General features: G+C 60.3%; 1 protein-coding gene across 1 annotated transcript; it reads right to left on the reverse strand.

The window, feature by feature from the left end:
- Window positions 1-3,085: 3,085 nt before the first annotated feature.
- Window positions 3,086-16,508, reverse strand: MVK (mevalonate kinase). Its single transcript, XM_084271882.1, has 10 exons — window positions 16,430-16,508; window positions 15,407-15,554; window positions 14,155-14,302; window positions 12,834-12,989; window positions 10,562-10,665; window positions 9,518-9,563; window positions 7,946-8,036; window positions 7,373-7,489; window positions 4,038-4,191; window positions 3,086-3,743 (listed from the first exon to the last, which is right to left on the reverse strand). Exons 1-10 carry the CDS (start codon window positions 16,505-16,507, stop codon window positions 3,592-3,594), a joined length of 1,194 nt encoding a protein of 397 aa, XP_084128008.1. The 5' UTR covers window position 16,508; the 3' UTR covers window positions 3,086-3,591.
- Window positions 16,509-16,610: the final 102 nt, after the last annotated feature.

A 16,610-nucleotide genomic window follows, 5' to 3' on the forward strand; every position in this document is an offset into this window, starting at 1 on the left:
CGCCACCCTCAGTGCTGCGCCCTGCCAGCCTTGCAGGGGGGCCCCAGCCCTACTCCCCCTCCCCAGGAGGGACCCCAGGAGCGTTGGGGAGCCCCGAGGGTCCTGCCCCCCGCCCCATGCCTGCGTGCTGACATTTCCTCCCTCCCACTGCCCCTTTTCCTGCTCTCTCTGCTCTCTCCAGCGATGTCACTGCCTCTGCAGCATCTCTTCACCCGAGCAGAAAGCAGCCAGTGCTGACACAGATTTCGGGAGGAGGAATGCCAGCTGTGCCTGCCAGGGGCTGGGCAGCACCCAGCCAGCCCCACGGGCAGCGAGCTGCATGGCCTGGGGACAGGGGGGGGCTCTGCAGGTTGGGGGCAGGAGTCCCCCCGTCCCCCCCCAGCCAGCGAGAGACACCCCAGCACCGCAGACACCGTGGGGGCAACACGGTGGTGGGTGCCCCATCCCTGGGGGTGTTCATGGCCAGGTTGGATGGGGCCCTGGGCAACCTTGTGTAGCTCCAGGCCTGGAGGTTGGTGTCCCTGCCTGTGGCAGGGGGTTGGAGCTCTGTGACCCTTGGGGTCCCTCCCAACCCAGACCAGTCTGGGATTCTCTGATTCTATGATTCTAACACCAGCCTGTGCCCTAGCTGTGAAGGAGAGAGGATGATTTTTTGGGAGTACTTTTTCTTTTCTGCCTCTTTTTTGTTTCCCTTCTTGCTGGTGAGAAGCACCAGGGGGGTGTGTGGTGTGTGTGTGTGTATCCCCCAGCCACCGAAAGGCTGGAGTGCAGCTCACCCTCCCCTCCCTGCTCCCACGCTGGCTCTTGGAGGCAACCCCGGGCTCGTTAGTCTTTCTGCAAAGCTCCTAATGTGAAAAATGAAGCTGAAGAAAAATCAGCCAAATTACCCAGCTAATCCTTCAGCAGCAACCGCTGCTCCGCTGCGGGACCGGGGAGAGCACACGGGGCAGCACAGAGGGAAGGGCTGGGGCAGAGCAGGGGACGAGGCCCTGGGCAGAACGTGCTGGATTTGTGCTTCAATTCTGCTCCACAAGCAGCAGGGACTGAGGGGCTGGAGCTCCTTCTGCCCCCAGCGTGGGGTGCAGGGCTGGGGGTCCCTGTGCTGCCCCATCCGCAGCACCAGGCAGGTGGGCTGAAGGAGCTGCAGGTTGGTGCAAGCAAAGAGGTGATGCCCAGGCTGGAGCTGGGGCAGGGCAGGTGCCAAACACCCATCCCTGTCACGGTGATGCCAGGGCCTGGGGAAGGGGCTGATGGAGCCAGGGAGTGAGAGCTGGGAGAGGAGGGCACAGGCGCTCCTGTGTGTGCAGAGGGATGTGAAATCCCCACTTACTCCCAAACTGGGACGGGCTCCAGCTGCTGACTGGGGCAGTTCTGGTCCCTGTGGCACAGGGAAGGAAGAGCTGGGTGCTGGCACAGCCCTGGCATCGGGTAGAGGGAGCAACCCACTGCCCCCCTGCCTGCAGCTCCAGGCAGGGCAGAGCCTCACAGAGCCCACCCTGGGGTCCCCTCTGCCCACCCACACCAAGGATGGGGCAGCTGCTGCTGCAAACCCATGCTCAGCCTGGAAACTTCACCCACAGGATGAGGGGAAGCTGGAGGAAGCCTCTGGAGGTGGCTGGAGCCAGCCCAGGAAGGGCAGCTCACACCTGCTGAGCCCCAACGCTGCGTCCCACCCAGATTCAGAGCAGGCACCTTCTTCCTCCGTGTCTCCATCGCACCCACAAACCTGAGGCTGGCAAGAGAAGGTTGGAATTTTGCAGGAAAAGGGGTCCCATGTTCCAGGATCCCCCAGGATCCCACTGCCCATGCACAGCACAGAGACAAACCGAAGCAGGGCCAGCACGCTCGCTCCCCAGCAGCAGGGCAGGGGCTCTACTTACACCACCAACTTCAATTATGATTTTAACCAGCAAATAAGAACTTTTACTCCAGCCTCCTCCTCTGTGCTCCTCCAGCACTCATAGGGTGACTGCAGGGCTGTGTGAGGAGAGCAGCTAATGATGATCAGCCCCACACAGGCCCTCTGGAAGCTGTTTCTGGGTGCTGAAGGTGGCATTGCTTTGTGCTCAGCAGAAGCTACAGACACCTTGGAGCAGTGAGAGAGGCAACACACTTCCAGATCCTCACATTGATTACACTGTATTAGAAAATGGTAAATTATTTATCAGGCTTTCTGACTTGTGATTAGCGTGAAGCCGCTCTGGGATGCAAATTGGAACTGTAATTAGACATGTAGGAACCCAGCATCTGAAACCTGCTCTTCCTGAAGCAGTGTAAGGCACTTTCTTCCCTTTTGTACCCAGCATAATTATCAAAGAACACTTTGCACACAAAAACCCCATCACTTCATTAAAGCCAGAGACAGTTTTACATCTGATCAGCCAAGTAAAGCTGGTCACCACTGTCGAGCTACTGCAGCTCAACTTCTCATACCTGGTGCCTTTTAATCCTGCTCTGGAATCACAGGGGTTGGGAGGGACCTCCAGAGATCATTGGGTCCAAGCCCCCTGCCAAAGCAGGGAAGCAGAAGGTGAGCTCCCCCCACCTCTGCTGATCTATTCCTTGGCTCAACAGAGCTACAGTTGTAAAAACACCCCAACAACTTGGAAAAAAAGCCCCAAACCAACAAGAGACACAGAGAACAAGGATAAAATAACATCTCTTTGGTGGGTAGAGGAGAGGCCACAGCACTGAGTGTCAGTGTGTTGCTTCAGGATGCTCCAGCTGCCCGTTCCCCCTGGCTCTGGGGTACAGCTTGTTACAATCCCAGGAGTAAGAACTGCATTTGCCTTGGACCAAGAAGTTTAAACCTGCTTTGGGTCTGTAGTTTGCCAGCTCTGAGTTCCAGTTGGCTTTTGAGGTGAGTAGGCTGGGTTTGGGCTGGGTTTTTTTTCCTACTTAAAAGCAGTGACTCCAAACTAAAGTGAATCTGTGTTTGTTCTGCTGCTGCCCCCCCTCCAAACCCACCCCAGCCATGGGCAGGGACAGGCTGCATCCAGGCTGGAACACCAGCAGCCTCAGGACAGGCACTGCAAGGAGAAACACCCAGCCCACCCTGGCATCCAGCCACCCTGCCCAGCTCCTCAAACCAGACCCCCAGCCCAGGAAGAGAACCAAGGGAAGTGTGAGCACTGTGATGATTTCACCAGAGCTGTGCCTACTCTTGCACTTTAATTATCCAGCTCTAAATTAGTAGTAGGTAAGAGTTAAATGTAAAGGTTTCCTCTCCCCTGGGAATTGCAGCCCAGGAGGAATGGAGACCTTAGTGTCAAAGCCTGAGCTGCCAAGGAGCTTTTCACCCCAAAACTTACCATCCTTACTCCCACTGGAGCCCAGCCCAGCCCCTCTCCTGCTGCCCCTCAGGATCTGCACAGCAGTTGAGGAAATTCCAAGTGGGATTTACAGACCTTGTGTCACGCTTGCACTGAGCTCCAGCTCAAGAAGTCACTCCCAGGTCCCCAGTGTCTGCTCCCAGGTCCAAAATTGGCTCCATGCCCCTGCCTAGAGACCCATGGAGAGCAGGAAGGAGGTTTCCAGGCAGGAGGGCACAGGGAGCAGTGGCTCCAGGGACACGGTGCCAGAGGCAGCAGCTTAACCCTCGGAGAGTGCCTGCAGCACGTGGGTGCTCAAGGAGGAGGAGGAGTGCAGGGTCACACCAGGGGCCCCCATACTGGTCTCCCAGCACTCAAATCCACAGGCACACAGGTCTCTCTTGGCTGCTTCCACGGCCAGCGGGGAGGTGTCTGCCAGGAGGAAGGGGAGAGCAGGCAGGCAGTCAGCCAGGCAGCCAGCCAGGCCACAAACAGGCACCTGCTGGAGCAGGGACCGTGCCCTGGGGGGCTGACAGGCATAAAGGAACACACAGAGCCACCCCCACCCTGCATGAAGCCCCCCAAACCACACCGCCAGCCTGTCCCACGCTCCTCTCACAGCTTCACTGCTGTATGAGGGGCTGTGTTGTCCCCCTCTGCCCCCAAACCTGACCCATGTGGAAGGAGGGAGGGAGGGATGCCTGGGGTGAGCAGAGCGTTACTGACCTGGTCTCAGCAGGGTGATGCCACAGCCGCCTCCACCAGCCCCGGTCAGCTTGCTGTGCAGGCTGTGGGACGCTGTCACCTGGCACAGCCTGTCCAAGGAGGGGTGTCCGACTCCAAGCACGTTTAAGTGGTGCTGGTTTATATCAAAGAGTTCCTAAAAGCAACCACACACAGGTGAGGGGAGCACAGGCAGACACAGAGGGTCTTCACAGCCACGGCTCCTGCCCCAGAGAGGGGCAGGGGAGCTGCCCTGCCCTCCCCCCCCACCCCAATCCTACAGGGAGCCTGGTCACCAGCGTGTCTTGGGCCTAGAAGGTGGAGGTGTGAGCCCTGTGCTGCTCATCTGCCCCTGTCCCCTCATGATCTGTGACAGGGGTTTGCTCAGGGAGGACAGAGAAAGTCCCAGTCCCCGTGAGCTGATGTGTTTCAGGTGCCAAATGAGAGCTCCCTGATGGCTCTGCCTGCCTCCCCTCTCCCCTGTCACTGAGCAGGAGGCTGTGCAAGGCCCCTGGCTGGCCGTGGGAAGGGCACTGAGCCAACAGCTCTCACTCCTGCCTGTCACCCTGCCCTGCTCTGCGATCCATCCAGCACAACTAACCCAGGGGAGCCCAAAAGGGCATCGCTGGAGAGGCAGCACGGGCCACCTCCCTGTGTCTGTGCCACCAGCACCCCCTCTGGGCCACCTCCCTGTGCCTGTGCCACCAGCACCCCCCCTGTGCCACCTCCCTGTGCCTGTGCCACCAGCACCCCCCCTGTGCCACCTCCCTGTGCCTGTGCCACCAGCACCCGCCCTGTGCCACCTCCCTGTGCCACCAGCACCTCCCCTGTGCCACCTCCCCGTGCCTGTGCCACCAGCACCCCCCCTGTGCCACCAGCACCCCCCCTGCTCACGGGGGCTGTGAGCCAAGGGGCCTCTCACCAGCACCACGCTGGGAACCTGGCACCCAAAGTGGGGTGGAGAGGACCCTCCCTGCAGGGGAGGGCAGCACCAGGCACTCTCCAAGCAGAGCTGCAAGTGCATCCCTGTCCCAGCCAGCCCCAAAGCCTGCTGCTCCAGGAGGAAGCAGCTGCAGCAGCCGAGCCTGAAGGGCCCCAGCGATGGAGGGACACCCCACAGAGGAGGGACACCCCCACAGAGGAGGGACACCCCCACAGAGGAGGGACACCCCCACAGCGGCACCAGTTACAGCTCCTCTCCTCCCAGTACTAGAGGTGAGGAATCCAGGAAGAGAGGGAAGGGCTTGGGGTGCACTCAGAGCAGGAGCTCTGTGCTGCAGCAGGGCCAGGAACCGGCAGCAGGTCCTCCTGAGCCCATCAGCACCAGAGGAAGCTCCTTCTCCACAACCCTGCTCTGACACTGCAACTCCAGCATCTCCCTGGCACGCAGAGGCTGTTCCCATCACTGTCCTGGAGAGCATCACAAGCAGGGAGATGGGACCAGCCCCCAGGAGGGTCCCTAACAGGAGCCCCCCACTGCTTCCCCCTCCAGCCACCGAGCTCTTCCCTGCAGTGAGCTGGGAGGGGTGCTGCACACAGGGGGCAGGGGGGGCTGCAGCAGGGCTGGTGTCAGTCACACCCCCTTCCCTGGGCTCCACACACATCTCCTGCCCACGCTGCAGGGGGGGCACACAGAAATGACCCCTCTCCCCACTCCTGAGCCTTCCTGTGCTGTGGTTCAGCAGGTGCAGGGAGATGAATTAGCCAGTCGTAGGGTGCATGGATCACAAGTTCTGCACTGGGCTGGTCCACCTAGAAGCCTCTTTATGTGCCTGAGTGAGGGCACTGCACTGCCTGTGATGATCCAAGACACCTGTCACCCCCTGATCCAAGATCTGCCAGGAATCAGATGACAGCTTATGACACAGTAGACTAGTTCAGTGGCTCAGATGCAGCACTGGCTGGACTGGCATGTTTCAGAAACAGCCCAAAATACAAATATATATATTTATGTACACTGCAGACAATCAACCTGTGGGCTCTTAAGGCACAAGACAAGCCAACAGCTTCACCACAAAAACCTGCAGGCTGCAGTGCTGCTTCCTGGGTGCTGAGAGGTGTCAAAGCAGCCCTGTATACACGGGAGGATCTCAGAGCACACCTCAAGTCATCCCTCCTCTTCTCTGTTCCCCAATGCTCTGGGCAGCCTGAGCAAGGTGGCATTGCAGTGGTGAGGAGCTGTGTGTGAAGCTGTGCTGCCAGCAGACTCCAGATCTCTCCCAGCCCTGCCAGCTCAGCCATCATCACCCACCTCCATGGGGACAGAAGCCCACTGCCCTCTTGGCAGGAAAGGAGGAGGAGGAGGACTTTGTGAACCCCAAGGGAGACCCTTGCTGCCCACTGGAACACAGCCTGGAGCAAAGAGGAGAGGGCTGCACCCAGCTCCTGCTAACAGAGCAGCCCTACACCACTGCCAGAGGTTGGGCAGGACAGCAGCTCTCTGTCCCATCCCAGAGCCCCCCCTGCACCCCCAGAGCACAGGCAGGGCTGCCCAGGGGTCGATGTGCCAGTGAGAGCACAGACAAGCAGAACACCTCACAGGAGAGCCCAGGGGAGGGATCCAGGTGCCAGAAAGGAACCACACCCCCCTGGTACCAAACAGGTTTTGACTGTCCAAGCCCCCTGGCATGTGGGGCCTGGCCAGGCTGGCCTCAGCTGAGCCCCTGCCACAGGAATCAGGGTTACAGTGCCCTCAGCACTGCCAAAAAAAAAAACTTCTTCCACTTGGAATCGCTTCTCCCCTTGCCAGGGCAGCCCCTCCTCCTCCTCCCAACAAAGCCAAGACAAGCCCAGATCTCTGTATGCACCTCATGCATCAACGTCAGGTCAGCTCTGGGCACAGCTCTGTTCATTATTCTCCGGGGCTGGGATGAGCACAGAGCCATGGGAGCTGGCTCAGCACCAGTCCATCACAAACCAGGGGCTGCTGGGCGCTCTGCTCCCTGCTCCAGCCTTGGCAGTGACAGAGCTGCTGCTGCTTCAGAGGCAGCGACTGGCAGGACGAGAGCTGGGGCGCAGCCAGGCAGCGCCTCAGCCTCAGCTCACACCACCCTTCTTCCCAAAGGGAAGCACAATTCCTCAAGCCACAGGTCCACAAAGCACCAGGGTTATTCCCTTCCCTCCCCCTGCAGAGAGACACGGGCTCCTCTCTGTCCTTTAGCTCAAGGAAGGGCATTAGGAGCAGCACACACAGCCCAGGGCTTCACTCAGACCTGAACATTTCCTGCTATCAATTTTTTCCCCCCCCTCTTCTTTTCCTCAGACCTAATGTTCTTTAAATGACATTTTGATGTTCAACAGTAACAGTGTCTAAAAATACTGGCGAACAAGCCCCTTACCTCCAGCACAGGGTAATGCTCTGGTGATGGATTTGCAGGCATTGCCTCCAGAACACTTTGGCACTCCTGAGAAATGGCATCGATGGAGTCCAGCACGGGGTTCATTATGGCTGGGAACTGGGGAGGGGGGAAGGCAAGATGTGAGAAGCCTGCTCCTGGCTGGTTTTCCACCACCACTGTGATAAAAAGCAGCCACTCTCTCTGGGAGCTGGACAATGCCTCACCCCGTTCTGGGGCTACGTGTTCACAGAAGAACCTGGGGCAGGGCAGGGCAGGGCAGTGTGAGTTGCTTCCCACCTCCAGAAACCAGAGAAAGAGGGAAACAGGCCAGAGGAACTGTTCTTTCCATGGCTGTGAAGTGGTGATTTGTGGCAAGCCCTGCCAGGGCTGGAGAAAGGGAGGAATGTGCTGAGCCCTTATTCCCAGGGCAGCAGGGACTGCAGGAGGGATGTCCCAGAGCCCTGCGGGTCCCCGTCTCCCTCTGTGCCCCCCTGAAGAGGATCTGAGGTTGCAGGGGTTATTCTCCCCAGCCCAGCACCCAGCTCCATCCCTGTGACCGAGCAGGCACTGCACCTTCAGGATCTTCTCCTTGACACCAGCCACCAGGACCTTGGTGCTCCGAGGGACTTTAGTGTTGGTCAGCAGGATCCTCAGCGTCGGCACCCTGGGAGGGACAAGAGACACCTGCTCACATCCCTCCTCCCCTCCACAGCCCCCCAGCAGCTCCCAGACCCAGCAGCCACAGTCCCTCCTGAGTCCCCACCCCTGGGTGTGTTTAAAAACAGGGGAGATGAGGTGCTCAGGGATGTGGTTTGGCACAGGATGGGATTGGCTGGACCTGATGATCTTCAAGGGCTTTTCCAGCCCTGTGATTCTACCAGAGCAAAGCATCCATGGTAAGAAGCCCTGTTAGCTCTCAGGATGTTAAGCAGGTGCTTGGGTGCTGGCTGGGTTCAGCCTTGCTCCACTCACACACAGGGAAGAGCTGCACAGGCTCTATAAATAGGGCTGTAACCTATTTACCAAAATCCATGTTTTTCGAGCAAAATTTCTTTTTGCCTTTGAAATGCAATCGGTGAGAGGAGCCAGCAGTGGCCATTAGCAGCTAATAGAGCAATTTCATGCACTGTGAAAGGTTTTAATGGAGTCAGATTATACTCTGTTGGCAGGGGGCAGGGGGAACACGTGGGACCTGGGTTGGTCTCTGCAGCCCCACCACCAGGTAAGCAAAAAAAACCCCCCCTCCCCACAATGTCATTGGCTGCCAGGAGCAGATCCACTCCTGCTGCCCATAATGCCATGAAATTAATATTGATCCTTCGTGCTGTGTTCATCTGATGTCAGATAATGACCCAACATCTCATTGTTCCCATCCACCCCAAACCAGGAGAAGGCTCAGGCTACCCACACCCCCTGCAGAGCCCTTCTGCTGAGCTGTGAGCGCCCTCCCACCGACCTCCTGCCCTGGGAGACCCACCCCATGCCTCTGGGACATATTCACACAGCATCACAAGGTTGGGAAGGACCTTTAAAAGATCATCAAGGCCAAGCATTCCTGTCCTGTGCTAAACCAGATCCCTGAGCACCTCATCTAGCCCTGGAGCCCACTGGTGCTGGTACAGACTGACAGGGGCAGGAGGGAAATAGAGCTGCAGGTGAAATGTGTTCCAGCCAGCTGGTGACCAGAGGATCACAGATCACAGCATCACCAGGCTGGAAAAGCCCTTTAAGATCATCAAATCCCACCATCCCTGTCCTGTGCTGCCCCAGCTCCCTGAGCACCTCATCTCCCCTCTGTTAAACACCCCCAGGGCTGGGGACTCAGCCCCTCCCTGGGCAGCCTGTGCCACAGCCCCACAACTCTGCCAGGGAAGAACTTTGCCCTCCCAGCTGAGCTGACCCTGCCCTGGGGCAGCTTGAGCCCATTGCCCCTTGTCCCATCTCCTGTCCCCTGGCTGCAGAGACCATCGCCCACCTCTCTGCACCCTCCTGGCAGGGCAGGGGAGGTGGGGAGAAGGGCTCCCCTCAGCCTTCTCTTCTCCAGGCTCAACACCCCCAGCTCCCTCAGCTGCTCCTCAGAGGATTTGCCCTCCAGCAAATTTCCACCTGCAGGATCCAAGGGTTATTTTTAAACTGGGATTTTACCTCTTCAACGGGGTGATTTTCCCTGACTGGTATCTCAGGGCTCCACCTAAAGTAAAGCACAAGCATTGTCTCAGAGCACAGGCAGGGGAGAGCGAGCGCGGTGCCGTGAGAGACAGAAGGTCTTTCATCTTCCCAGCCTCACCCAGAGCATATGACAGTAATTGCAAGAAGCACCAGCTAAATGAACCATGTTCCCAGGCAGCATGAATCTGCCTAACCCTGCTGACTTGATGAGGGGCTCTGGCTGGACACAGTTAACCCAGCGCCTCTCCCTTTGCTCTCCTCTGCTCTGGGATCAAGTGAAATATTTCTTGAAAAGCCACAGAGTTGGGCTGGTGCTGAATCTTCCCTCCTGAAGAAGGGGAAGGGAAAAGAAGCAAGCAGTGGTTCCCTGGGGCAGAGCCAAGCACAGAGGTTTCAGGCTGGGGCCAAACGTGTGCCCTGGTGTCAGCAGTGATGCTCCAGCGTGGGATTTCACTGTCCAGGAGGAATGTCCCACTTGGCTCCTACTTTTGCAGGGGCACTGTGATTAGATCTCATTAGAAAGACTATTAAAAGTCTCCAAGGATGCTTCCAAACTGCTTGGAAGTCTCTGCTAACTGAAACTAAGTGACAGCTGCCCTGCTGCATGATCCTGGGGACAGGGTTAGGTTTCTTTGCTCGTGCCAGGACGTTTAAGCACCAGTTATTCACCACAGGGTCTCTGCCCCACAGCACCTGCCCAGGGGACACAGATCTCCAGTGTTACTGCAGCGAGTCCCCAGCTGGCTCTGGGCCCTGCTTGCAGGTGGGCAAACCAAGGCAGGGAAGGATTCCCTCTGCCCTGGGCAGAATGAGGACCTGAATTTGGGAGCTGCTCACCCAGTGCCCCTGCAGCAGTCCCAGCCAAGCTGTGCCACCTGCAGAAACACAGCCTGCAGCACCCACTCACCACCTTCCCACAGCTCACCCAGGCACATGAAGAGGTGGCTGCTGCCCTGCCCCCCTCCCAGCCCCCTCCCAGCACCCACACCCAGCGCTGGGGAGCAGCAAACACACACATACCCCAGGTACCAACCGCATTGTCCACACCCGAGGGGTTGCCGTGGATCACACGCTCCCCCTGGAAGGCCCAGTGGTTAATCAAGGTCAGCTCCTCCTCTGTCCACCTGAAAGGCAAGAGAACAACTCCAGGACCCAAGGGAACTGGGACATGCTGAGACACAGAGAGAGAAGCACCAGAGGCCAGGGGAGATCCAAGAGCAGCGGGAGCCACAGGAGGCACCTGCTGCTGTGGGAAGCCCCAGCACCACGAACCCCCACCTGCACTGTGCACCCCTGCAGATCCAGGGAGCAGGTCCCAGCCCTCCAGGGAGCAGATCCAGGGAGCAGATCCCAGCCCTGGCTGAGCAACAGTCAGATTTAACTGAACAGAATCAGAGAGTCACCAGGCTGGCCAGGGAAATGAAAGGTGTGTGGGGAGGGGTAGGGACGTTTGGGGAGTGGAAGGAAGCTGCTTCCACACAGCAGGTGGCTGGCAGAGTTCCTGCCTTGGCAGTGGTCAGTGACTGCTCTTGTCACCTCAGGGAGGGCTGTGATGCCTGTCAGAAGCCCTTGTTTGTGCCCTGCCCTGACAGGCAATTCCTATTCTGGACCCCATGCTCTAAAAACCCCATGGGATGCAGGTTCTTGCTGTGCCAAGGCCAGCTCTGGTCCCTGCAGAGCGGTGCTGATGCTGGGACACCTGACCCCACTGTGCCTCAGGCCCCTTGAACAGCAGCTCAGGGTGTGTGCTGTGTGCCCAGGCTGCAGAGCTGGCAGTGCTGTGCCACAGGGCAGGGTCAGAGGTGGGTGTCAGCATCCCTGTGAGAGCCAAAGTGCCTCACAGCAGGGTGCAGGAGGGCTGGCTGCCTCCCTGGGGGGTGTTGAGCTCCCCTTGGGGTGCCAGGGTTTGGGGTCATCCTTTGGCATTGAGTGAGTGGGTTTGAGACAGTGGGTGGGGGGTGCCTTGCAGAAGCAGCCCCAGAGCAGTGAGGTTTTGGGGTGCTGGGGGCAGAAATCGCTGTGGTGGGGTTGTGGTGAAGTTACAGCCAGTGATTTGCTTTGCAACTGCCAGCTCCTCGTTTGCCTGTTGTATTCCACAGCCTGTTAATTAGTTCACTCAGCCAGGAGCCTTGATCCTGGCAGAGTCTGACCCAGCACCCCCCTCTCTGTGCCAGCATTCACACTCAGGGCACTCACCCATCTGTGTGTTGGCTTTTTAGTCCACAGAGAGCCCTGGGTTTGTGTCTTCAGCACAACACCTTCTGGATCTGCATTTGGTTCCCTTCTGTGCTGCAGCTCGGGGTGTTCAGAGCTACTCCCCAAAATTCAAACCCACTCCCAGAGCACCTTTTGACCCAGTTTGTGAGGCTTCTGCAGCTGGTGGCTACAGGCTGCACGTGGGACATGCAACTTTTACTGCACCTTTCACTCACTGATCCTTCTGCATCTCTAAACACCCCACTCTGGCTGGCACAGAGCAGGATCCCTGCCCAAGACATGCAGTCACACACCGTGCTGGCAAGGCAGGGGTGGGTCTGGATGTGGGGTGACTGTGCCCCCGTGCTGGGCACTGGGGAGGCTGCAGCTCCAGTGCTGGGTCCAGTTCTGGGCTCCTCAGCATCAGAAGGACATTGGGGCCCTGGAGTGAGTCCAGAGAAGGGCAACCAGGCTGGGGAAGGGGCTGGAGGGCAAATCCTCTGAGGAGCAGCTGAGGGAGCTGGGGGTGTTGAGCCTGGAGAAGAGGAGGCTGAGGGGAGACCTTCTCCCCACCTCCCCTGCCCTGCCAGGAGGGTGCAGAGAGGTGGGCGATGGTCTCTGCAGCCAGGGGACAGGAGATGGGACAAGGGGCAATGGGCTCAAGCTGCCCCAGGGCAGGGTCAGCTCAGCTGGGAGGGCAAAGTTCTTCCCTGGCAGAGTTGAGGGGCTGTGGCACAGGCTGCCCAGGGAGGGGCTGAGTCCCCAGCCCTGGGGGTGTTTAACAGGGGGGAGATGAGGTGCTCAGGGAGCTGGGTCAGCATAAGGTGGGAGCGGTTGGACTCGATGATCCCAAAGGGCTTTTCCAACCTGGTGACTCTCTGATTCAGTTAAATCTGACTATTGCTCAGCCAGGGCTGGGATCTGCTCCTGGGATCTGCTCCCTGGAGGGCTGGGATCTGCTCCCTGGATCTGCCCCCTGGATCTGCTCCCTGGATCTGCAGGGGTGCACAGTGCAGGTGGGGGTTCGTGGTGCTGGGGCTTCCCACAGCAGCAGGTGCCTCCTGTGGTTGCCTGTGAGGCGTGGCTGAACCCTTACCTGGCCGTGGGCTCTCCCTCCCTCAGAGGGCAGGCGATGGCTCCGTGCGCCGCCAGCAGCGCGGCCGCCACGCACACGCTGTACGCCGCGCTCGAGCCCAGCCCAGCTCCCGTGGGCAGCTCCGACCACACCAGGATGTCCACACTGGGAACCTCCCTGCAACAAAACCAGGCCAGCAGGTCACCCCACGGCCTCAAACTCCACCTTGGGACAACAGGTCAGAGGCAGAAGGAGGCCAGCTAGGGCCGGTCACAGGGAGAGCTGGCTGAGCAGCAGCAGCAGCAGCACCTGCACACACACAGCAGGGGACACACCAGGCTCACAGGAGCTCAGCTAGCACAGCCCAGCAGCCTTGCTAAGCCAGCGTGCTAGAACAAAGCCCTGCTGAACTGGGAGCCACTGGGTCTCACCAAGCTGCTAGCAAGGGCACTTGGTAGTGAACTACTGGAGCAGCACCACGAAGAGACCCCTCAGAAATCTGAAAACATTTCTACATCAAGCCTAAATACCCCAAACCCCTAACTGCAGTTACAGGACAAGCTGCTGGGGAAGAGGAAACAGCTCATGCCTGTGCCCACGCTGCCCTTTCCCTGCTGAACACACCCAGGTTGCATTGCAGACCCTAACATCAACCCCCAGAGCTTCTCCCTGGCTGGTGAGTGGTGTGAGCTATGACCTGATGGTGCCAGAGCAGGCTGGTGGCAGCCCTGGTGCTGCAGAGTGAAACAGGATGCAGCCACCCACTGCAGTTGTTTTCCCCTTTGATTTCTTGGCTATGGCCATGAAGTCAGGTCCTGACTTGGCTTCGGACAGCAGCAGCCCTGCACCAGGCACTGCCCTGAGCCAGCCCAGGAACTTACACCAGCATCATCACCAGTGCTGGTCAAGCCTGAAAACTGGAACAGCCCTGAGCTGCCCTTACCCCAAACTCTCAGATTTTTAGAGAGATTCAGCCCCAGGGAGGGAGCAGACAATGAATCCACAGCTCATTTCCACAGCAGGTTTTCTAACCCAAGCCAGGATGAAGTGAGGTGCGTGCTGGGGAGGGGAGGGATGTCTGTCTCTGCTCAGGAAGGGTGGGATGAACTGCCTGGACTTTAACACCTCACAGCTAGGTGCCTAAATGAGAGCAGATTCCCAGCCCCTCAGCTTGGGGGGCCCCACCCACCCACCACACAGCTCAGCTCTCCTGAGGTGCTCAGAGCCTAACCGGGGCCGGATTCCCTGTCACTCCTGGTTTGGCTGCTCCCTGCAGAAGCAGTGAATGGTGAGCAGCTCTCCAAGGCAGCATGCTTACTGTGGGGCAAGAGGGTTTCCTTACCCATACTTAGCTGAAACAGCCAGGCACATATACAGAAAGGCAAGAGTGGCGAGGCTCTCAGGAGCTGAGGCTCCAGCAGCGACTCCAGCAAACTCCCTCAGTGCGTCCAGCTGCTCCCTGCTGGGGGGCTTGGATTCATCCAAGTCAGCTAGGGAAGCAAGCAGGGGAGAGAATTTAAACACTCAGAAACCAGGGGACTGTTAAAACTGGAAAGCAGCATCCACAGTATGCTGCTCTCCTCTCACAGTAGACAGAAACAGGCTGAGACAGCGTCAGGTTTCACCAACAACTGTCCCACCTGAGGGTCAGTGATTAAATAAGAGAGGCATCAAATAAGAGAGGCATCAAATAAGAGAGGCATCAAATAAGAGAGGCAACAAATAAGAGAGGCAACAAATAAGAGAGGCAACAAGACCTCCCCTGGCTGCTCTGCAGACCCAGCATGTCCACACCTGCACTGCACTGCCACAGCTCTCTCCACACCCACACTTCCCAGCGTGCCTGCCCCTTGCTGTGCAGAGCTTGGGAGAGCCACCAACTCCTTCTATGAGGAGTTTCCCAGGAGCCCAGGCTCCAGGCTGCTGGGAGGAGGTGCCAACACGGAGAGGAGTGCTGAGCTGGACTGAGCTCAGCAGTTGCTGGGACGTGGCAGGCTCGGTTCTGCTCTCTGCTAAGCAAAGAGTGCTCTGGAGGAGCACAGGTGCCAGGTGGAGGGCTTTGTATATATAAATATATATATATAGTGCTTATCAGTGTTGTTGGTAGGCTTTCTTTGGAAGCACCTGGTGAGAGCAGGGGTCAGCCTGGCAGTCCCCTCAGTGCTGCTGCTTCTGACTGATTTAAAAGCCACCCCAAAAGCCCCAAGGCTGTGCTGCCAGCTGGTGTGGCTGGTGGTTAAGGCTGGGGGAACGGTCTGACTGCCTCACAGGTGCTCCAGACAGCAGGGAGGGCTGGCAAGGGGCAGGGGAACAGGCTCTGTGTCCCTGCTTACCCAAGGAACCCCGGCGAGGGGGGCGGGCAGGGAGCCTGTCTGGGCAGCTCCGAGCTCCAAGGAGCTCGGAGCTGCCCAGACAGGCTCCCTGCCCGCCCCCCTCGCTGGGAACACCCCCAGACCGGCTCCCCCACCCCCTGGAAGCACCGTCTGGGGTCCAGCAGCTCCCCAGAGGAGGCTGGGGGCGGAGATCGCTCTGCGGGGCTGGGCTGGGGGTGTGGGGGGGGATCAAAGGGCCCCGGGCAGCGGCTTGACACTCGCCTGCAAGCCCCGTCCGCAGGGCCTGGAGGTGCGGCGGGTCCCAGCTCCTCTGGACGCCGACGCCGGGCAGGTGGATGCGCACCCTGCCCTCGGCGCAGGGCCGCAGGCGGAGGAACGTCCTCAGGTCCAGCGCCGCGGCCAGGGCCACCTGTGGGAGAGGGGGAGACGCGTCAGGGCGGGGAGGGGGACCGGGCCGAGCCGAGCAGGGGAGCCGGGAGCCAGGCCAGGGAGCCGGGGGGCCGGGGCCGGGCAGGGGAGCCGGGAGCCGGGCAGGGGAGCGGGGAGCCAGGGCCGGGCCAGGGAGCCGGGGGGCCGGGAGCCGGGGCGCGGGGGGCCGGGCCGGGGTTGCGGGGAGCCAGGGCCGGGCAGGGGAGCCGGGGGGCAGGGCAGGGGGGCCGGGACTGGGGAGCGGGGCGGGGGAGCCGGGGGAACGGGGGACGCGGGGGGGACAGGGGGAGCGGGGGACGCGGGGGAGACAGGGGGAGCCGGGGGAGCCGGGGGGGACGGGGGAGCCGGGGGGGACGGGGGGAACCGGGGGAACCGGGGAACGGGGGGAGACGGGGGAGCGGGGGGGACGGGGGAGCGGGGGGGACCGGGGGAACCGGGGAACGGGGGAACCGGGGAGCCGGGGGACGGGGGAGCCGGGGGACGGGGGAGCCGGGGGACGGGGGAGCCGGGGGACGGGGGAGCCGGGGGACGGGGGAGCGGGGGGAACGGGGGGACGGGGGGACGGGGGACAGGGGGAACCGGGGGAAGGGGGGACAGGGGGGACGGGGGACAGGGGGGACGGGGGAACGGGGGGGACGGGGGACCCGGGAGCCGGGGGGACGGGAGAACGGGGGAGCCGGGGAACGGGGAAGCGGGGGGGACGGGGGAGCGGGGAGCCAGGGCCGGGCAGGGGGGCCGGGCAGGGGAGCCGGGACTGGGGAGCGGGGTGGGGGGGACGGGGGAACGGGGGAGCCGGGGAACGGGGGGGACGGGAGGACCGGGGGAGCCGGGGGAGCTGGGGGGACAGGCCCGTACCTTGCCGTGCACCACGGCGTGCTCCCCGTGCAGGATCACCTTGCCCGGCGCGGACAGCACCAGCCCCCGTTCCCACATCTCCCGCCGCCTCCGGTGCCCAACACCGGCCGCTCGAACTGACGGCCCCGCTGGCCAATAGAAGCCGCGCCCCCGCCGCACTCTGTCCCGCCCCCTTGCGCCG

This window comes from Gallinula chloropus, assembly GCF_964237585.1.
Source record: "Gallinula chloropus genome assembly, chromosome: 17".
Taxonomy (NCBI): domain Eukaryota; kingdom Metazoa; phylum Chordata; class Aves; order Gruiformes; family Rallidae; genus Gallinula; species Gallinula chloropus.